Here is a 23,789-nt window from a genome sequence, read left to right as displayed (position 1 = left end):
ATTTGTGCAATCTTTGAGCATATTGAAATGAATATGCTAACTGAAATCCTACACATGTGCATTTTTGTGATTTACAGTTTTCCAGAAAGCCCATATTTCTGCCTTCATCACATTTAAAAATACAACTTAATAATAATTTGTAGATTATTATTGTGTGATTTGCATCCAACGTTGAAGGAGATATGTGCGGCTGTAAGGCCTCTGATGTGGGCACAACATTTGCTATATTTGTTTTTGTTATACAATGAAGGAACTGATCTAAATGGGTCTAAAAAGAGCTCTGTATCTATGTATGAACTTTTTATTTCCTCAAAAATCTTCTTCATTACAGTTGACATCAGAAAGATTTTCAAAAGTATTCATCATTTATGTGACCTAGTGTCTTTCCTCAACTCTGCTTTAGCAAACTAGGATTGGGTGTATTTGGGAGTCTAGCAATCAGGCCTCACCTTCTCGCATAAACTTCTTTGGTCTGTGTGCAATGCACAAACTATTTCTAATATTATTGTATTGTAACAGGTATGTAAAGTGAATTAGTTTGGGTATCCTTGTATTGCAAAGAATACTATTCCCCATCCCATCATAAATTCAAGGGGCCTGTTTTGGCTGCAAGGGAGACTGGAATTCCAGATGCCGCAATCATTGTATATTTTTTTTATTAAATGGGCTGGTGGACCAATTCACTGGTGGACCTAGAAAGTGAGAAGTCCTGAAATTGACGATCCTGTCCCAGCTTAATATATGCAGTTGAAATGAAGTAGAGAAGACTGAGATGTTGTGCTTCTGTAGCCTGAGAAATTATCATTTCCTCCCCAGTGGCTGCTACTCTTGAAGAAGATGTGGCTCTTTACTTCCTCTCCTCATGGACTCTTCTCTTACACAGTTCACTTCACTGTAGAACCTAAACTGATACAGAAATGGTTCTCCTATCCTTTCCAATGATCAGAGCTGTAGAAATGCTGTGGTTTGACACAAGAATAAGGAACATGATTTCTCAAGCTCCAATTCTTCAACATCATTTATTCAGAGGCTGCATCTTGGCTACACAATTTCAAACAACCACTAGATGGCAGCCAAAGGAAAGGAAAACACCTCTACCTCTTTGCTGCCATCGTGTGGTCAGTTGGTTGATAGATTGACCATTCAACAAATCATTTTGGAGAAACCAAGAACACTCCACCGTGGAACATCACTTTCACACACATCAAAAGTCTTTTCTTGAATTCTGGTTTAGGTAGCAACTATATCTGGCACAAATTCAGGTGCCATTGCAACCAAGAGAGATGAACTCTTTGCTGTGATCCAATAGCGCTGAGATCTTGCACAGGGATGGGAGGGCAATTAGAAAAAAATTAATTGGATAGAATGCCCAGACTTTACAAGCACCATCCTGATATATATCCTGTACATTGATTGATGGTGGCTTTTTCCCACCACTAGCGCTCTTCAAATTCCAGTCAAGACAGCTGCCAATAACTAACCTTATTACATCTTGTGGAATTGCTATATGGACAGCAGCACACCATGTTCCTATTCCAGATGTGCATTATGACCACCCTGTGATTTATGCAAACATAATTTCCTCCTGGTTTCAGATTGGAAGGAAAGCATGGCAAAGCAGCTGTGTGGATGAGCCCACAAGCAGGCAGTCACACTCAATACACAGCTGAGTGCAAGGAGCTGTTGTCATTGGAATAAAACTGGATTAACCAAGGAATTCACATGCTGTGCATTCTTATTCAGTAACAGCTGAATGGATCTGCTCCTGATAGGGTGGGGATGAATGGCAGCCAAACCCTTAATCTATAGCTGCTCCTTTTGCTGTCTCTGCATCTATTTTTAATCACTCACTTCTTAATATAGTAAATACTTTTCAAATTAAGCAGGACACTATCACTAGCACTTGTTTAGCTATGATATTGTGAGGTTATAATGCTATTAATTAAAAAAGTCAGCATCAGCTAATGGTACCATGTTAGGCAGAATTTTAAAAATATGCTGATTTTAGAATATTACTTACCTCACTGTTTCTCTGGTAATGGTCCTAAGGCCATGAGCACATCTGTCCTCATCTATGGCAGAACTATGCTCTGGCAACATTTTTGTTCTGCCTTCATCTTGTCCTTGACCCATGACTGAAATAGGCTTCAGTCATTCTTAGCTGTACTCGTGTTCAAGTTGTATTTCCATTGAAAAGCAGTATAGGTATGTCAAATCTCTTTTGTACCCATTACCTTGCAGGAAGGGTAGGTGAGTGGCCATGACTGGAAGGAGAGGCAATAGATACTGGATAGGGGTCAATAATTCCATGCCATAGCTTTTTGCAGATTCAAGGATGGGTGGACAACACTCTCGTTCATTGATGGGAAAGGTCCTAAGAATATGGATTATCTTCATAAATCTTAGCATTTTTTAAAATTTTCAATTTATCTACATGGATTGACAATGGGGGCAGCAAGCAGCCTATGTCTGTCTTACTGCAACATTATTTTTCCCTTCACGGCTTTCAGTGTATATTTATACTGCCATAAATAGATTGGTAACAGCAACATGCATGTACAGAATAAAAGACAAAATTATTTCCAACTACATTCGCTCCACCAGTGAAATGGAGAGTTAGCAAAATAAATTTCCCCTTCAAATCTACTTTGGAATGTATGGAGACCTTCTGGGGTGAATGTGGAGAGGAATATGGAAGAAATGAAGACCATATTCTGTTGTGCAAGTAGAACTCTATTTGCACAACTTTGGTTATTGGCCTCAGTATCTTTATGACAGGTTAATTCCATGTACAAAGTCAGAATTTTTTAAAAAGGTAAAAATAAAAGCAAAATGAAATGCTCTTTTCAAATTCAGAGTTACTGAAATAGATTGAAGGAAGGTGATTGAACTGTATTTTATTTATTTGCTAGGGCTTATACACCACTGTAACCAATAAAGGCTCTGAGCAACTTGCCAAACTCTCTCCAGAGGAGGAAAAAATAAATAGGTGAATTAATACTCATGCTAAAATGTGTCAAATTCATTTTGGACATGAAGTTCACTTGTAAGGTCCCCTTGCATCAAGGAATATTATGTACATCTATCTACAGTATATGTGCCTTCAACAGACTATTGAGGAAAAGACATGATTGCTGTGTTTGCCAGTGGTAAAAGGTGCAATTACGTAGTGTGATCTGAAATCCTCTGACACAGCTTACAAGTGTAACCTCCCCTCCTCCCTCCCCTGCCCATTGATAAATTGAAGTTCAAGAGGAGTTAAATGCAGGGCTTAGAGAAATAAAGCATCAATAAAGAAATATAACGTGATAAATCATGACTGTGAAACTTGATGCCCTCCAGATGTTTTGGACCACAAGTCTAATAATCCCTAGCCAAAGGAACAATGAGCAGGGATCATGGGAGTTATATTCCATAGTATTTGGAGAGCAGTAGATGGAGATGTCATATTGACAACAACAAAGGTATGCGTTGTCAATACCATTTCCCCCCAATTTTAATATATAGTTGTGAAAGCTGGACCACTGGATATGTTGAATGAAATAAAAATGATGCTTCTGAATTGTGGTGCTGGAGAAAATTAAGCATCCTTTGAATGAAGAAATAATTTAATAATAGACAAAGAAAAACCAGACCGGTCACTGGAAGCAGTAGTAATGAAGCTAAAGCTTGAATATTTTGAACATAAAATGCAAAGGTAAATATTATTGGAAAAGACACTGATACTTGGAAGAATCAAAAGCAATCAAAAAAAGAGACTAACAGAACAAAAGCTGGATAAATACTATCCTTGATGTCAGGAGCATGGATGTACTGTATAATCAAAGAACCAATCTTGCAGTTTTCTTTTTTATTATTATTCTAACGAAACAGCATGCAAACATTTCATTTCATTTCATTCATAAGCATTTTTATTTTTTCCTCTTTGATCCTTTGTCTTTAAAGCCATACTTACTTTCTACTTATGCAGAAAGAACTCAAGAATGGCACCTAAGGAGAGAACAGGTCACACAGGGAAGTCTCAGTTTCACCCTTCCTCACATCACAAGTTCTACTGCAATGCGGACTCGTATTCTTGGCTTCTGAGCTCTGTATGAGGCAGCTAGTGAGTGACTGGAGCTACTGATATGTTGGAGAAGAAGCAACACCAAGTAAAGCAATGTAGCAGTTTTACTTCTGTCATTAGATTTGGGAGGGTGCTTGCAGAAACATCTATAGAGGTAGTAAAAGAAAAAAACATCAAGGTGGTATGCAGGATGGGGTAGGGCTTCAATTGTGCAGTCATGGTCACAATTTTGACTGTCCCTTCCCCTGGTAGGATATCTTGGATTACATGGGTTCACAAAGTAGCTTCAAAGGGATATTAGCAGTGCTTCTGATTAGCTCTAGAATTTTGCCCCATAATCTATAAAATAGATACATAGATAGGGAGGCATATGGCTATAGAGAAATACATTTCTATGAATACTCCCATGCATGACTTCCTAATGATGATAATGGTGTTGCACTTTAAAATGGGCTTCTGCAGATCTCCAGGGCCTAAAAAAAAGTATACACTTTCTTGGGCAGCTTCCAAAGTTGCACTGCGTTTGGCTCCTCAGAAACCCTCTAAGATTTCAGCACTGAAATTTGGCAGAAATTATGTGTAACTTCCATCTATGTAGGTACATAGATGGGTGTATGTTAAACTTATAATAGGCTAATCTTTTAAAAAAAAATGACTAAGCATTCTAAAATTTCCTCACATATTTTATTTTTCAGTGAAGAAACCATACAACATTTAACTTAAGTCACAATTTTGTGGCAAATAAAACTTGTAAAATGTTCCCTTTCAATAGACAGATAGTCCTTTTGAATTTTTAGTTATTTTTGTGATTATCCAAGGCTATTAGTCGCACAGTCCTGTTGAAAAATCAAGCACTAATGTATGAAATTTAGAGGCAAGGCTGTGACTGGAGATAGTAATCAGTCATTTTCTAATTTCCCAAGAATTTATTGTGGATAGATTTTTCATTGTCAGAAAGGTTAAGTAATTCAGTTCAGTGTAAACAGACTGCTCATTTAATACAAAAGATCAGTCAGTCTAGATTTCTCAGCTTAGTGGGAAAGCAACTGCATCTTTGTGTCTCTAGCAGGGAAAATAGCAAAGCCTATGTATATAGTCAACAGTAACATGAGTTTCATTCCTGGATGGTTATCATGAGGAACACTTATAAAAGTACAACCTACATGTTCAGAGTCCTGTCAGGGGAAAAATCCCCTCAAACCCAAAAGACAGACAGTCCAGAACACAGACCACTTCAAAGTTCTAAAGCTTTTATTAAATGTTAGTTCAATAAGCAAGTATAACTCAATAAACAGAACACACGGTACTTACTTAGATTCCCATTGCAATGAGGTCCAGCACAATCAAGCTGTCACATAAGACAGCTTGGCCAAGTGGCCTTGACCCTTTGTCATCAGACCACTTTTATTCCTTAAAACCACAACCCACAATCTTAACTCCCAGGAAACAGACAACGGTCTTGATGCTAACTTTACCATACTTCCCTGTTCTTTCTCTTACCACATGTGTTCCATCAGCATTTCTAGCTGTGTTTCACAACGATATGGTGTTTTTCCTTAAGTTAGAATAGCTGATGTAGGTCTTCCATTTTCTTTTGACATATAAGCATTTTAGTTGTAGCATTAATATATTTTTAAATGTTAGTTCATATTTATTGTTAGAGGATGATTTCCCATTCTTAATATTTTCCTCTCACACTCCATATGATTAGCAATTTATCTGAGTAGAATTCAGAGATCAGCCAGAGTTCATATTCTGTGAATGTGAGTCTCTCTCTCCCTCCCTCCCTCCCTCCCTCCCTCTCTTTCTCATAGAATTATTGTTTTTAACAAATTTAGGGTTCTTTTTCTTTCTATGATAAGAAAATTATAGTTCTTCTTTTATCTATTTACTAATATTTAAAGATGCATTACTTATTTTAAAATTAATACCACTCAGGACAATGTAAAAAAAGAAGACATTCCAAATATTGTATTAAGCAAATCTAAGTGCAGCAATCAATTAACAGAAGAAAGGCTGAACCAAGTTTCACATGACCTAAACATATTGGAAGGAGGAATACTACTCTCAGAACAGTCTAAAACTAAGATTGGAACAGCTAACCTCAGAATGCTTGGTGAAAACGCTTATGCAGAGAAGCCCTGTTGGAAGCTGCTTTTCAATGCATAATTACTAGGCTTCCACATCTGGCTTCAAAACTCCAGATAGCTGTTAGACGGCAGTAGAAGATGAAGAAAACTGTAACCCTCTCCTTTCCTGGTTATTACCAGTACTTGATTGGGCTTTTAAAGAAAACAGAGGAAGAAGGTGTTCAGGTTAAGAGTAGGTGTTTAATTGTCCCTTACACTGTGTGCTGTTCTCGTTCGTGAGTTGCTCTGCACAGCAGATTACTTCTGTGGAGGTTCCAAAAGCTGGTAAATAGCTGAGGCAGAATGGAAAATGACAAACCTGTTATTTTTCTTTTAATTGTCCTTTCCCCTTATATGCCAGCAATCATGAAAAGAAATGCCAGAATGTAATTTCATATTTCCACTCATCCAATAAGGAGGAAGAAAAAAGGGCCCTGATTTCCTAAAGCAGATAAGTAGAGAAAATATCTAATTTTAACTACAGAAGTCATATTTTTGTTTGAAAAATGTGCTGTTCCTTTGGACTCCAAAAATATCTCGTTTGAAAAATGCCTTATAGTTCAGTTTACTTACTCAGCTGGAGAGCCTTGAAGCTCTTTTCAACCCTGAACCCCTAGGTGTTGAAAGAGAGCTTGTATGTTTGCCAGGGTGAAAAAAAATGGCTTCATTTATTATTCTGACTTTGGGTTACTCTGTTTATTCACATAGCAGCTAGTTCTGAGTCCAATAAAACTGTACCCCCAAGGGAAACTCCCAAACATCAGGTCTCATTAGTTTCTTTTCTAATTCCTATCCAAAGCAACTCAGCCTATTCTCTCACCAGCAGGGGCATCTAAGGGGCATTTCCCCCACCCTTGAAGCCCCAAGTCATGTGTTGTGAACAAACTCAACTGCACTTTCTTCCTTTCAGAATCAAAGGATAAGAACAGCTCTATTTGATTACTTGCACTAAAAATAATCATACAGATACACAGAATCACAACCAGATTTAAACAGATAAATAAACACAAGAATAACTTTTTACAACAATAGCTGTTGAACTCAGTGGGAATGAGTGCCCCCCCTTTTGTTTTTTTGGTTGTCTTTTTTTTTTTTTTTTGAGAATGTAGCTCACTCTCATCAAGCAACAGCCATGCAGCTCTTAAAAAGTCAGTACATTTTACATTTTAAACCCTAAACATAGTCACACACTCAACAACCTTTGTTGTCTTGCAAAAGTCTGTTTCTTCTCTCCTCTTCGTTCTTGGGTCAATTCCTCTTGCATCTCCCCACTGGCTTCAACCCAAATCCAGGTGTGCTACTCATTGGTTCTTCCAGTCATGATCCATGCCCCCACCCATCACATACTGGTGTGCTCTCACTGTCTTGGCCTCAGTCATCTCTCCAAATAACAGATTGGGTTCATTCCCTTCATGGACAGAATTTCCTCAGGCTGTAGGCAGGCATGCCACAGGGCACCAAGCAGGGAGAAAGCCTTGTACATTCTTCCTTTAACTGTTGCTCATGAGTAATCTTTCTGTCAATCCAACAGGAATGCTTTGCTTCATTCTTATCTCCCTCTTGTAATTTTAAATTGGTTAGTCACGTTTATTTGAGGTTGTCATGGTTGTTAGCCAGACTTGGCATCAGTTCTTGTTCTTTATTCCTTTTTTATTCCTTTTTGAGAAACATTATATTGTATTTTCTATTGTTTGGTTTTATTGTATACCTCTCAGAGGCATCTTGGAGAGAGGTGGTACCTAAATTTTAAAAATTTAAATTTAAATTAAATTGTCTGACTCCCTTATTCTCCTATCTTACCTTAAAACTTTGACTCCTTTTTATTTCCTCAGGTTGTTTCATTAAGCTAACCACTTCCTTTTCTTTTTCCTAGGTGTTTCTTCCAGGCTTGTTCTCTCTAGCTGAATCATGGTTGCATCAAGCAGAGTCCTTAAATTGGTTCCTTACCCCTCAGTTTTTGTGCCATCTTGTCCCAGGTGTACTTGTATATTTCCCTAGCCTGAAAGTCTGGGTGGCTTTGCACCCACACATCCTCACATTTTTATACTTCCAGGAATTTGGAAGGTCCCCATTTCAATTGTTCTTGTAGGCTCCATGCCATCTGGTAAGAACCCTTTTATCTGCTGCTGTGATGTATTTACCTATTCATTTTCTTTCCTCTATTCTGTATCCTGCTAATAACAGACCCTGGGCACATAGTTTCATAGCATCCAAGTTATTACTATGCTTCTCATGGCAAACCTCTATCAGTCTGTACCAGTTCCATTCATTTCAGCAGTGCTACTGCAACTTCCTGTGAAATGCAGTCCTGTGAAATATAACTCCCTATGCCCTTATGTGAAATTTTCTGAATAAATTCGGGCCCAAATTATATATTAACCTTTATACATAGATATGTAGGGGCTTTTTAAAAGTAGGCACATAAGCAAGTGCTCCTTTTCTAGATTGGGGCCTAGTGTGAAAGCAGCAAGCTGTGATCCTTTACCTTCAGTACAGTTGCAATCCATATTTCCCCTTCCCCCAACCCTTCCAGACATACTCAGTAATGTACATAGTAAAAACCTTTTTGGAAAGAAAGACACTTGTGGGAAATTCTATCTGGATTAAAGGTGAGGAGGACAAAGGTTGAATGCTACCCTTCTTTGAGCTAGAATCCCAGTTCCAGTCTGGATGGGATTGCTGTTCATTGTTCAGTCACCGCCAACGTTTCATAATCTGATGGACAATGTTTTATCAGGATGGTCTGCATTAAGGGCTTCTTTGTGTTCTTGTAAGCTGATGCCTGTGTCACTTTGTGTTCTGTCAGCCTCATTTTCAATTGCCTCCAATTTTTCCAAGCATCAGGGTTTTTGCATTCTATTGCAAATGCAATATTGAAGCTTTAGCTTCATTATCAGTGCTTCCAGTCAGCAGTCTGGTTTTACTTCATCTAATACTGAATTATACAAAGTGTACAATTAAAAAAAAAAGATATTGCAAGAAAATAATATGAACTCAGTATTGTTTTTGTATAGTTGGGGGGAAAGGAGCATTTATTTGGGCTTTATGGTATGCATATGAATGTACAAAATATGTATTAGGATAATACAAAGCATTCAAAAGTGGTGTTTTGCAAAACATGTTAGTGCAAGAGTAGATATTGATTGATTTATGTTTATTCTTGACTCAACAGATTCTTGTTCTCATTTGGCAGGAGTCTTCTTGGATAGGTTTCCATATCTAAAAAAAGTAAACCATGGAGCATGACTATCATTAAGCATGGTGATTGGCTAGGGTGGGTTAATCATGGGAGTTTGTGTCCTCAGCATGGAAGGAATTTTGCCCTTGACTGTGAAATGTCAAAGTATTAATACAACACTGTACCTTTTTCTCACTCAAAGAGATTTCTAAATCTCTATTTCATTGCCAGTAGGAAACTAGATATCCTACATAGAGGCATTCAAACATGCAGAGAGTCTCATATGCATACTTGAACTATCCATGCTACAAGTTTTCAGAAATGTGCAGAAACATTGCCTACTTCTGTCATTAACATTTCATAGTTTTTGACCATGATTATTGTGGGCACGATTCCAGTAGGCTTTTGTCTGCTTGTTTCATTTATATACTGTGTAAGCTATACAGTTTAAATACACAACAATGAATAAAGAGCATACCATAGCAATGAAAATAAAATATTGAAACAAGAATAATAAATAAAACAGAAATAGCAAATATAGAGCAGCAACTCCTCAGTCCCCCAATGTCTTTTAAAACAGTTCTATTTTTATCTATTTTCAGAATGCTGGTCATAAGATTGCTAACTTGACCTTGAGAGAGATTATTCAAATGTATGGGTGGGGTGGCCAGAGCACTGTGGTGTAGTGGTTAAGGCATCAGGCTAGAAACTGGAAGGCTATGAGTTCTAGTCCTGCTTTAGGCACAAAGCCAACTGAGTGACCTTGGGCCAGTCACTCTCTCTCAGCCCTAGGAAGGAGGCCATGGCAAACAACTTCCAAAAAATCTTGCCAAGAAAATTGCTGGGACTTGTGGAGTTGAAAGCACCAAAAAACGAAAAAGGATGGGGTGGGGGGTGCAACTGACAAACATTGCCCGAGGGACTCAATCCCCTCCACTTCACAAAAATGGAGAACTGAAGATTTTGTTGTAGTGAATGTTCTTGGGGTAGAATTGGGGGTCAGATGGGTCAACATGAGAAAGCAAAGCTGCAGGTATCTAGGCACCAAGCCATGTAGGCATTTATACGTACAACCAGCACTTTGAATTACATCCAGAAACCAACTGGAAACCAATGTAGTGACCTCGATGTAGGTGTTTCATAACTACAGCAATTCTTATTGGCCAGGGCATGAGCTGCTGCATTCTGGACCCACTGCAGTTTCCTGGTGACCTTCAAAGGTAGTGCCACATAGAGCACATTGCAATAATTCAAACAAGTGATGATGAGTCATTCATGCCAGAGCCTGCAGGTAGTACTGCAACTGGCACACCAGCTGGGCTAAGGCACCCTTGGCCACAACTTCCACTAGCTATCTAGCAGTAATTGTAACTCCAAGGCCCCTTCCCCACAGTCCTGCTACTTCAGTGGAAGTGCCACCCTATTTAGAATTATTATCACAACTGGCAGGGAACCCTTCTACACAAACAGCAACTCAATCTTCCTGAGTTTCAGCTTCAGCGTATTTCATTCAATCCAAGCCTTGACAACGTCCAAGCTTTGGGCAAGAATACCATAATACCTCCAGCTTGGCCTGGGATGAAGATGGAAAGCTGTGTATCACCAGTGTACTGATCATATTATTGTGCCCTGTTTGGACTTGGGAGTGCAGAAATGCACACTTTTTTTCACACCCACAGCTCCTTGTGGGTCCCATATTGGGATATGCCAACTAATTTAGGAACACTCTACAGGACTTTCCATGTTTACCAGCCTTAGCCCTCAAACCAGTTCCATCTTCCAAGCACGTCTCTATTAGAATCAACTCAAGGAATGCTGAATTTTGGGACTAAAATTCCATAGGTATTTCTTCAGGAAGAATGATCCCAAAATAACTTGTATGTATTTTGACATCTCAATCAAATTCAGCCTCAGAATATTTACAAAGACACCCCTATTTCTTGGCTACAGGATACAATGCATACCTCTTTTCATTCAGTTTTTCTCGCAGGCATGGCATGGTACAACCTTAAGCTGTACCCTTTTAGATTTTTTTGTATAAGCCATATGTGTGAAGCTGAAGAATCAGACCTCTTTGTTTCTTTACTTAGCTAGATAAGAAATTATAAAATTTAACATTTAAAACTTGGTAAATGATCAAGTTTACCAGCTTGATAAATTTAACATCCTAATCTAAGAGAAGGGAAAGTTGGAAGGTGGAGAAAGGGGAGTAGGGCATGAGGAAATGTATCTAAAATATTTCTTATCTTCCATTGTACTTTAACTTCTTTGAGGCAGGGCCAAGTGGAGAAGGAAAGGGTGCTGGAGAAAACAGGGACGAACAGGCCAGTTCATTCCAGATGATCAGGTGCCTTCTTCCTCTCCCTTTTTAGGGTATCCATCCCTTTTAAGTTTCTTTTTGGAGCAATGCCCCAATTTACCTTCTCATTAGTTTGTGACCACATTTCTCCATATATGAGATGCTCTCTTGTTTCCCTTTTTGCTTTCCCTGTTTTCTTCCTAATATTAATGTTCAGATACAGCTTAAATAACAGCAAAAGGATATCACAGATCTTTTAAAATATATTATATTTATATCCCAGTCTTCCTAGAGGAAAAAAGGGCATTTTTCTTTTCTTCTCTTCAGTTATCTTTCATATTAAGCACAAGAGTACAATCAGCTGACCTTTATGCTATTGACTGTATTGCATTTCCTGTGCGTGGCATGAAATGACATCATACACCAGATGAGAAAATGCCAGGTACTACCACAGTGCATTTCAAACCATGTTATCTTCAACAGGCTGTAAAGCATTTAACATAATGCTTAAATGGCAAGTTGAGGGGAGTTAAAGAAAGGAAGGACCTTTTCAGTGAATGGAGAGATACAGACTTGGAAAGACCTGAAGGTCATTTCATACAACCCCTTTCTCAGAAGCAGGCATTGTGACATCTAAAGAAAGCTAACTGATTAAGCCATGCTGTTCATTGCATAATGATAGAAAACTCTGGGAACTGGAAGTGTGTTTCAGGCACCTGTCAAATGTATCAAGATTGCTCTAATTTCCATTTCATGAAGTCCAGACATGGAGGTGTTGAATACATACTAGTTGCTCATCAATCTACTTATCTGATTAGATTCGGCACAAAATAATTCTTGGCTGACTCCAATAGTTGAACATCAATTCACCATACTTTAGACTCACATAGGAAAGTCATCTTTCTTTTTCATACATTTTGCATAGGAGAAAATGCAATGTTCTATAGGTAACAAAAAGACCAATGCCTGATACAGCATGACTAGACTTCTAGATTCTGAATTAACCTTTCTACTGACTTTCAAATTTATTCTGATTTCCCACTAATTCATCACATGTGTCTAATGTATAAACAGTGGTATAGCCTATTAATGTGTAATGTGTAGGTACATAAATGTTATCTCCTTATCTCAAGTTCTGCCATAAAGTTGACCATAACTGAATAATATTTTTGTTGCTCAATTGTATATGTATATAGTAAAGTATATTTAGATGCCAACTTAGCTGATTAGGTTGTATCACCAGATCTGGGTGGAAATGATTTGGAAATGTCTGAAAAATTACATGCACAGGTCATTCCACAGATCCAAGTTCCATTCATTTCCATAAAAAATAGGCAATTTAGGCACATGCTCATGATGTTCCCTATGCCTCACTGAGAGCAAAATGGAATAATCCAGATAACAAGATAAAAACTTGTCATTTCTGTCTTTGGGATTGGAGAAGTAAACTTTTAGGTTCTTCAGTACTTAATATGAAGCTTTAATCATTATATTTGGGGTGGCAAGGAGGATGCAACTGAAAAAAAGAAAATTTGGCATGAGTCAGAGTTGGTCTTAAGTGCATATACGCTTTCCATGGGTATATGTTCTACACTGCTTGTCCAATGTAGAACAGAATACCAGACTAGGTAGATCTATAGATAATACAATATGACTATTCTTGTGTTCATATTGTCTGAACAGACAGTATCATTTTGTGAGTAAATATTGCCACATTTAAGCAATCAGTGAACTTGGTGAGTTCTTTTAACCATGTTTTATTAAATATACATTTCAGCTACACAATATAGTTTTGGAGAAATTATGCAAAGGATCAGTTGTCAAAACAGGATAGGCATTTTCCAACAAGCATTTTGAAAGTTCAGAAAGTTTCCATTAATTTTCTGATTGATGTGTATTCTGTTTGCCTTATAGTATCCACCAAGCCAAGGCCTCACAGTGATGAATACACAAAGAAGGTTCCTCCCCCAAAGCCAAAGCGGAATCCAAACACTCAACTAAGTGCATCTTTTGATGAGACATATATCAAAAAGCATGGCTCCATAAAGTCTGTGCTAAGTAGAGATGCTTCTTTATCCCAGGTCAGCAGTCCTGCTCCGGATACAGAGGAAGAAGAGCCAGTTTATATTGAAATGGTTGGAAATATACTAAGGGACTTCAAAAAAGATGAGGAAGATCAAAATGAGGCAGTATATGAGGAAATGAAATATCCCATATTTGAGGATGGAGGCCAAGATTCAAAGTGTCCATGTGAGTTTGACCATCACAGCTGTTCCTCTCAGTGTGCTACTCCTACAGTGCCTGACCTTGATTTCACCAAGTCTTCAGTGCCATCCACTCCAAAAGGTGTGGTTTGTGATATCCCCCCACCATTTCCAAATTTGCTTTCTCATAGACCACCACTCCTGGTATTCCCACCTGCACCAGTGCAATGTTCCCCAAATTCTGATGAATCTCCTTTAACACCATTGGAAGTCACTAAGCTTCCCGTATTAGAAAATGTGTGTTATATCAAACAGCAAACTGGAGCCTCTCCATCCTCACTGCCACCTCATACTCCAAGTCATCAAAAAATAGAGAAAGACCAGACAGCTTCCCATGGAACTAGTACTCCAGGGCACTCCTCTTCACCTCCTCATCCTTCTACCCTATACAGAACACAGTCTCCCCATGGCTATTCCAAAAGCCACTCTGCCTCTCCCTCTCCTGTGAGTATGGGTCGGTCACTTACCCCTTTAAGTCTCAAAAGACCTCCTCCTTATGATTCTGTACATTCAGGAAGTCTTTCAAGAAGTTCTCCATCAGTGCCTCATTCTACTGCCAGAAACATAGTGCAAGAAGGAGGGAAAATGGTAAATGCCTCTGTCAATACCTACGGGTCATCATCACAGAGTACTTCACGTTCTAGAACACCTACTAGTCCTCTAGAGGAATTAACCAGCCTTTTTACCTCAGGACGAAGTTTACTGAGGAAATCTTCCAGTGGAAGAAGATCTAAAGAGCCTGCAGAAAGTAAGTGTTCCTAATGATTCTTTTCCAGGTTGTTGTTTTTCCAAACATCCAACAGTGAAACTAGTATCATATTTAGATTTATTTTTTTTAAATTCCCACTCACCCCTATGGGTGGTATGTCTCTTCCTCAATATCAGATCCTCTACCAGAGGCTTGGGAGTTTGAGGGTTCTACACAATACCTTAGCTGTTCCTAGCACTGCACTCTTCTGGACAGAGAGCTCTGATGTTGTTCCTGGGATCTGTTGGAGCCACTTTCCCAGCTTAGGAGTCACAGCCCCAAGTGCTTCTACCACCGCTGGGACCGCTTTGGCCTTTACTTTCCAATTCTCTGGAGTTCCTCCTTCAGGCCCTGGTACTTCTCCAGCTTCTTATATTCCTTCTTCCTGATGTTGCTGTCACTTGGTACCGCTACATCTATCACAACTGCTATCTTCTGGTCTTTGTCTACTACCACAATGTCTGATTGATTGGCCAGTACCTGCCTGTCCATCTGGATCTAGAAATCCCACAGGATCTTAGCCCTGTTATTCTCCATGACCTTCTGTGGAATCTCCCATCTAGACTTGGGAGGGTCTAGCCCATACACTGTTCCTGTACACAATGCCATCTATTTGGTTCTGCAATTCAGTGTATGCTGTTTCTGCCTACATCTTTATGCCCTGCCACTATGTGTTGGACTTTCTCTAAGGCCACTCTGCACAGTGAGTACCTTGGGCCCTGTCTAGTGTGGTAGACCCCTGCTTCTATGGATCTGGTGCTTAGTGCCTGTTTTTGTGCTGCTATGATCAGTGCCTCAGTGCTGTCTTTTAGTCCAGCCCTTTCCAGCCACTGGTAGGATTTTCCAATGTCAGCCACCTCAGCTATCTGTTGATGGTACATTCCATGCAGGGTCTTGTCTTGCTATGGCACTTTATCTGCTTGAACTTCCTCCCATGTCTGCTGCTGCCTCAGGCGTTCTCTCTCTCTCTCTCTCTCTCTCTCCTCTCTCTGTCTCTCTCTCCCTCTTTTGACAGAAAAAGACAACCTGAACTGAATTTGCAATAGACCAAAAGTGAAAAGAGCAGAAGGCATTTACATTTTATATATTTACTTTGTAGTTTCATAGGTTTAAAATATTCATGATGTACTATTAAACTTTGCTTGTAAAAATGTTTATACATTATTAGGCAAAAATTGTTGTTTAAGATAAATGTTCACAATGCGATGCATCTACTGTATATGGTCTTTCCAACACACACAGACACACACACACACACACATAAATCAAATATACATATTTGATTTAAAAAAACCAGAATGGACATAGATTGTGACAGTAAAAAACTGGCAGAAATTGATTTGTTTATCCTTAATGCCTCACTGAATTTCAGTAATTGATAAAATAATTTGTTTCACCTTAAAATGAAAAAAAGTTCATTTACGTGAAATATTATCAAACAGTGAACATTTTGAAAAAAATCATCTACTTCAAGAGTTTTCTCTGTTCATAATCATGAGTTTTGCATATTGACATAATATATCATTTACAAAGAAATGTAGAGTAGTTTCATCTACAAAACACACAATCTTTAATACAAATTGTGGCCACCATCAATGGGAATCCCACAAATACATGTCCACACATGAAATCCAAGTGCAAGAAAGGGGTTTTGATCTGGAAAAAAATGAGGAACAAATAAAATATTTGAAAATGTATCTAAACCAAGTTTTTTAAACACACATATAGAAGATTCACCTAGTATCGACAGGGATTTTGAAAGCAAAGGGGTGGGAGGGAATCACCTCTGCAAGCTATCTTGATCAGAACCCGGCTCCTGTGGATTTACACTGTCATCCAAAGCGAATCAGAGGAAGCAGCGGGGCCCTACACATTTAATCAATCATGTAGCTTAACTTATAAGCAGAGGTTTTCTTGAAGGATTGCCAGGTCTGTTTTGCAATACTAAGCAGGTATTGAGTTACCATTACTCAGCTGTCATCTTTCCTTGTTTTCTTCTTCTGGTTTCAAAATGTTAAAATATAATTTGAAGCTTCACCTTTAATGAAACCATGGAAACAAGCCATTGCATTTTAAAATGACTTTTACCAAGTAAATAAGGAGATTGGCATCCCTAAATTGCTTGAGACTTAATTGCTTCTTTAGATTTGGAGGTCTTTGTCCTCAAAATCAGATTAGATGGGGGGAAGTTTAATTTGAGGTAGAAGGCAAGAACACACAAGGAACATAGCAAACATACAAAGCACTTCAGTCTTTTATACTGTATTGTTTCTGATTACCTTCTCCATGTCAGAGAGAGTTCTGATTCAGATTCTTGGGAAAATGAATAAAGTGAGGATAGAAATTGAACACTAAGTCTTTAATTGTATTACAAAGTAAGTATGTCTGATACACTTTTCCCTGGAGATCCTATAAAACCATTTATGAGTGACTTTGAGATACCTTGAAGCCAGGAAAGCTGCAATATATTTTTTCAGAGTTTATTTTCTAATTCTGTAATTTAAATAGCAACCAGCAATAAAATATGCCTTTTGGACAGAAGAATTAAAAAAAAAAAAGCACAGAAAACATGCTGAGCTAAACAAACTGTGCATTTTTGGTGTTCTTTGTAAACCAGCAGCCAAATTTTAGATGGCTCATACATTATAAAGCCACATCCTTCTCTCTTTTAAACTTCTCACTCCTGTCCTTTACACCTCTGTAAATATTTTATTCCATTCACTTGGTACTGGGAAGCTCTACAAACATAGAAAGTTGGCTTACTATGCCATATGGGATTGGTTGGTGCTCTACCCCAGTCCTGTTGTTTGAATGCCATCAAACAGAGGTCTATTATGTCCCACCAACTTCTAATTTTTTTTTTTTAAGTGGTGATGCCAGAAATTGAATCATGGGCTTTGGCATATAAAATATAAAACTTTCTACTTAGTTATAGATTAATTCCATCATTTATTCTCCCTATCATCAAATCAAGACCCACTCAACCATGTGATGGGCAAGGATGCTGGCTATTAATATGTTTTTAGGAATAGTGCTATGGGAATTACTGATTTTATACTTAAGTGTATGAGAAGAGAGACACAAACCAAGAGGGTGAGTCACTGAAAAATATTTCATCTTTGTACAGTAACTTGGCAGCTTGCAGTCCATCCTGCAAAAAAAATAAAAAAAATAGTCACAGTTCATTTGTGTGTGTGTGTGTGTGTGTGTGTGTTTTGAGATTAAAATGTACAATAATTAGTAGAAAACAACACCAGATTTGTGATTTTGTGGGATGCAATCAAATCTGGATTGAGAATCATGAATAATAACAGAGCATTTTGTGTGTTTGTGTGTGTGTGTGTATAAAAAAGAGAGAGGGAAAAAGGAATATATCACAACATTTAGGAATAATTTAGAATGAAGCTGTGAAGAAATGATGAAGTACGTATGACCGAAAATATTACTGAAAACAGCTTTTATTAATAGGAAAACACAAACCCTTTGCTGATAAAATATGTTTTAATTTGGCAATATCCAAAGTATTTTTTTTTTTTAAATGATGAGTTTTTAAAGATAGACAACTCCCCACATAAGCAGAGATTTAATTCAGCCATGGCCCTTTCCTTTGTCCTACATTCATTTTGGGAAAAAAATCATCAGACTATATATACGTACTTTTTTTTAAGACAGAAAGGAACTCCACTCAAAAGGTAAAGTGACATTTTTTTTTTTCATTATACGCTTACATTTCCTGTAAAACAAGTTTTGAAAATGCCTCTTTCACAGCAAATAAAGAATCCTAACGGCTCAGGGGAAGGATTTGACCCACCTAGTTTGGAACTGCATGGGCAAAGACTCAATTTTATATACTCTGCTCATAGTCTGGAATGATTCAGCCAATCCACCTACTACTAAGAACACTGATGGATGAAAGGCAGTTGTAGGCCAAAGAAGATATACAGAAGTACAGTGGCTGCCAATGCTGAATCTGGCAATGTAACTGGTTAAGCTGGATTCTAAAATGGTGTGGTTATGGGTTATAAATATAAGCCATATGTATAGATTATCAATATATTGCCCAAGCAGAGATAAACATGAGATGCCCCATCAAGAACCATCCTGCAGGGCTCTTTTGGGTGAACCTGATTATCTGAACACAGGAACCTAGGTAACATTTGAACTGAACTAGTATCCTTTTGTTGATTCCTTGCACTCATGTAGTGGCTCTCACAAGCCAGGGACCAAGGTTTTCTTCATCAAACTCTAGCATGAATATTTTACATACCTTCTTATGCTAATTTTGTCATCTTTAGTGGATAACTAAAGTAGCTTAATATATAAATGAAACTAATCACTTTCAATCTTCCATTTACATCACTGAACGCATACATTATGTAAGAGATATACATTGTATCCAGTGATGACATAATAATAATGTTGACGCTACCTAAGTTCCTGGAAAATATGAAGACCTAATAGTCATCCCTGATTGAGGAATAAAATGTGAGTCCCCACCCTCACCCCACAAAAAAAAACCCTAAACAGCTGAAAATCTAGAAGTACTCTTGCAGGGAAATTAAATAATAATAATAATAATAATAATAATAATAATAATAATAATATTTACAATTATTATTCATCACAAAGTAATCTAGGGATTCCACTGGAATAATCATTGTAAATGAAATTACAGTAAAAAAAGAAAAAGCAAAAACCAATATTCAGGTAATCAACTGATCCAAAAAGGATTCTGCCTATCAGCTGGTATAAGCTGAGAGTTGAGGTGCCTTTGAATTTACCCCGCAAAACATTTGTGCTAAACCAGAATGAGTTTTGACAAAAGTCTAAGCCCACTAGTCTAGTCAACTGTTAAAACTTACCACATCCAATGAAGAGGAAGCTTTTCCCTGCACTCAATACAGTAACTGGTTCCACTGCCAATGTACTCTGTCTTCTTCATCAGCTACAGCTTCATCAACTACATCAGCTTCAGATTTGCTTGGGTAAAATGTCTTTCACTGGCCAAGTCCTTAGATTCTTTCATATCTCTTGCTTTGGCCATGAGAATATGCTCCTTTTCAACAGTTTCCTGCCATTTCCCAACAACATTATAAAAAAAAAAATGACACCCCCCTGAAAAAAAAATACAGAGGAAAGATATGGTTACAATTTCATCTATCTTTTTGAAATGCTTCCTACATTTCATTATTAATCTTGATGTATTGAAGATGCATCTTCAGATAAGACTTGAAGGTGACCTAATCATTTTATTTCATTAGGTTGGGCTGAGAGAGTTTGACTAACACAAAGTCACCCAAATAATTCTGTGGTCTAGCAGGGAATTGAACCTGAGAGATCCCATTCTAAATCCAAGTTGTTGGCCACAACATTGCACTAGCTATCAGTTTATAGAACAGCATTTTTCCTTTAAATATGTATGCATCTGAATGTTATTGAATTGTAAATTTGATTTGCAGCTGGTATGTAGATCTTTGCCAATTTGCTAATGAATTCAAAAGTTCCTCAAAATTATAATCAAATGGCATTATATATGAAAAAACATTTCTGGTTATTCCATTACAATGGTTGCTTATAAAGTATTATAGATATAAGAAACATGGCAATCCAACTTAAGTGCACTTAAGTTCTTTGACTTTTTGGGGGGTGGGACTGTATCCTACTTGGTCTAAATAATGCTGGACTGATAAGATGGAGTTAGTAGCAGCCACAGCTGGTTAAGTCTATAAATAGAGAAGGGGAGATGGACAGCACCTGGCAGGGAATAGGAAATGGAAAAATCTAAAAATCCATTCAAAGATTAGGTGCCATATATAAAATATCTAGGTAGTAGGAAAGCACAGTAGGAAGCAGCTGGAGACTTGTTTTGCCCTCCATCCTGCTTGAGTGCCTGGCTTTTGGGAACAGATATGGCAAATTTTCATTCTAATTTTAATTAGCATTTAATTCATAGCAAGTACATTAGATTCCTACTCAGAAATCCAAATGACTATACTTGCATTGCTGTAGAGAACATCTGAGATATAATAAGTAAAGGGACATATAAAAGCAAGTGTTGTTGATGTCTATTATTACATGCCTAACCAAGGAGAAAACATGGTTAATGCCTTCCAAAAGAGAACTGCAGACCTTACAAAGAAATGAAATTTATAATGGTGAAAGGCTTTACCCTGACATCTGTTTGGGGAAAAAGATCTGCATAGCATGATCCTTCCAGGAAATTCCTGACTTCTCTTGCTGACAACTTACTCCTTCAAAAGATAGAAGACACAAGAGAATAAGCTGCTATATTTGACAATGGGTATATTTGATACCATCAATGGCTACAATGTAGTTGAGGAAGTAGCAACAACAATGAGATAAAGTGGCTATAAGGAGTTCATATTTTAAGGAATCTAAAACTGAGCATCATCAAACATATATCTGTGACTTTTTGTTTTTAAGTGTTTTTAAATAAACCTAGAACAATAAGAAGGATCCCACAGCTGGACAAGTAATTTGGAAAATGAGCTGTTGAAATCCTTAAAAAAGGAGATTTTTGTAAATTTTAGCACAACTGCTAACAATATTTTTTGTTTTTGTTTTAAAGAAGATAACAGAGAAGTCAGGGTGGCTGGAGAAAAAGCTTAGTGTTGATCTGAGTACAATTACAAATACATTACTATATAAGTAATGGAAAGAGGCTTGCAAACAGGACTCATAAGAAATCAAGATATTGATCCAGGAGCAGCATTTACAAGACTGTTTTGCCATTCTAGAATCCATGATCTATATGGTGATATGCCACTTAATAAAGACTTGTATTAATTAGTTTCCAAGGGAATGCTTAGGAACCATTCAGTTAATGGCTTATGAATGGCCTGGCTTACAGTTTGTATGGCTCAGGAACTGGTCAGCCTTGAGCAGGATGACCTTGTTATGATCCAGCACTGCTTGGAAGTACAGTTAGTTAAAAAACTGCCTTTTGTATAACCTCACATAAAAAAATGCTTTCTGCTAAAATGAGTTTTGATATATTTAGATTTATAGCAGACAGCAGGGAAAGATGAATGAATAAATACAAGTGCTGTTATCCAATACATTCTGGATTATTTAGAGAAATTTAGCTGAGAATTGCCCTCATTCAGAGATGCTTCAATTATGTCTTGTTTGTCTCCTAAAAAGCTATTCTGCAGTTTGTCACTAGCATTATAACAATAACATTATAACAGTTAATAATTTCTTGGGAAGCTTGTGCCAAATCAATCAGGTAGAGTATATTCATTTGAATAACAAGCATTTTAGATAAACCATCCCCCCACTCTAATGTATCAGCCTGCTGTGATTGTGCAGAGCTAAGTCAAAATTCACTAAGAAACATTTTGCCAAAAAAAAAAAAAAAAGTCTCAGATTTTTATTTTTCTATTCTACCTAGAGAAAAAAATAAGGCTGTTTTGCAGAATTTTCTCTAAATATTCTTCATTTTTCTTTTTCTTTTTGTGGTGAATCATATTTTTCTCCTAGCAATGGGGAATTCAGGTTCTCAACACTGCTACCATTTAGCAATTAAAAAAAAGGGGGGAGGGAGAGTAAATCTGGATTAATACTGTGCCCGTCCGCAATAAATTGTGGGTATGTTTATCTTCCCCATTTCTTTGCCCATAAATAGGGGCTTAGAATTATGAAAAGCAGTTTAGGCACAGATCTAGTTTTACACTAAACCTGTTTGCTTGTTTATTGGTTTGTTCATTTGTTTGCAATTTTTGTAACCTGCCCTAATATGGGGGCATACAAAGAATAATAATAAGAATATTCTAGGAAGAAAAAGAAAAAGAAACACTAAAATAAAAATAAAACTCTATTAGAAAAGAAAAACCAACTCCCAAAATGTACATTATAACCAACTTGCTTTAACTGTCTAATACACTCCTGGAAATGAGGGAGTCATATGACCCACCATTGGGGCCACAACCTAAATAAATAAACATAAATAAATAAATAAATAAATAAATAAATAAATAAATGTATGTATGTATGTATGTATGTATGTATGTATATATGGAAGGCAGTGGTGCCTGATGTAACCACACTTTGGAATTTCTACTTTGCACAGATTTGAGATTTGTTGCTGCCATTATAGCCAAATGAAAGAAAATGTCCCAGTTCTGAGTTTTAATAGTCAGCAGAGATGCAATCTTCATTTCATTTCGTTTCGTTTCATTTCATCTTTCATCTTTCACTTTCACTTTCTTCTTCCATTGGAATCTGTAAACATTCTGCAGTGCACAGATGCATTGTCATCTATGGAAACTGAAATTCTGGTGAATTACAGTTTGTGTTTCATGAAGAGCAAGTCCACACACATATAACACCTCTAGTTTATTCTAGTTCTGGAATAAAAGTGATAAAGAAATAAAACTGTAAGGAGATATGTCCTGAACATGGATGGATGTGCTAAAGTATTAATTAATTGCCAGCTGTTCCATCTGAGCTAAAAATTACCAAACGCAACATAAACTTACCTTGTAAAGCTGAAAACTATAAGGCCACAGGGAAAAAAATCACAAATGTTGGTTTAGATGAAGAAGGAGAATTCAAAATTCAGGCACACCAAATTATCATTTCATATTCAAAGCATATTAAATCGAGAATAAGTTCATTACTACACATACAGACAATAATGTTCTCTAAAAATTTGATTTTCTCTAGTTTATGCCCCCCTCATATTTTTTAAGAATTAGAAAAATATTGTTGATTTTAAAGTTGTGTTTTGTATTTATATTTATTATATGATAACAATATTATGTGGGCATAGAATAAACTATGGGGGATTGCAAATTGATTCAGGCTGCTTCATTTCTTTTAGCTTCATTAGTTTTTAAATAAGCTGAGAAAGGAAGCTCACCATGTAAAGACATTTAGTGTCCTGCTGGCTGCAAACTACATTTCTGCACAACAATGACCTTAACATGAACAGAATTGGTTAATACCGTTAACATTCCTGCATGCAGAATTTTATCCAAAGAGTTTTACTAGAAAACTATGCCAGTGTTCTGGACTGGTAGCTAATATTGTTTGGAATAGTGAATAGAATAATTCTTAACCTTGTTATCACAGATTTTACAT

General features: G+C 37.2%; 1 protein-coding gene across 1 annotated transcript in view; it reads left to right on the top strand.

The window, feature by feature from the left end:
• Nucleotides 1–23,789, top strand: part of NYAP2 (neuronal tyrosine-phosphorylated phosphoinositide-3-kinase adaptor 2) — a 121,809-nt gene that overhangs the window by 64,247 nt on the left and 33,773 nt on the right. Inside the window, exon 3 of the mRNA XM_007420459.2 lies at nt 13,587–14,684. Coding sequence (XP_007420521.1) covers nt 13,587–14,684 — 1,098 coding nt within the window. The remainder of the gene's footprint in view (nt 1–13,586; nt 14,685–23,789) is intronic.

Source organism: Python bivittatus, unplaced genomic scaffold (assembly GCF_059951505.1).
Source record: "Python bivittatus isolate LINGU-HERP-01145 unplaced genomic scaffold, Pbiv_v1 ctg000980_np1212, whole genome shotgun sequence".
In the NCBI taxonomy this organism is placed as follows: Eukaryota; Metazoa; Chordata; class Lepidosauria; order Squamata; family Pythonidae; genus Python; species Python bivittatus.
The sequence above is the reverse complement of the archived record's forward strand: the minus strand, read 5'-3'. Positions and strand labels throughout refer to the sequence as shown.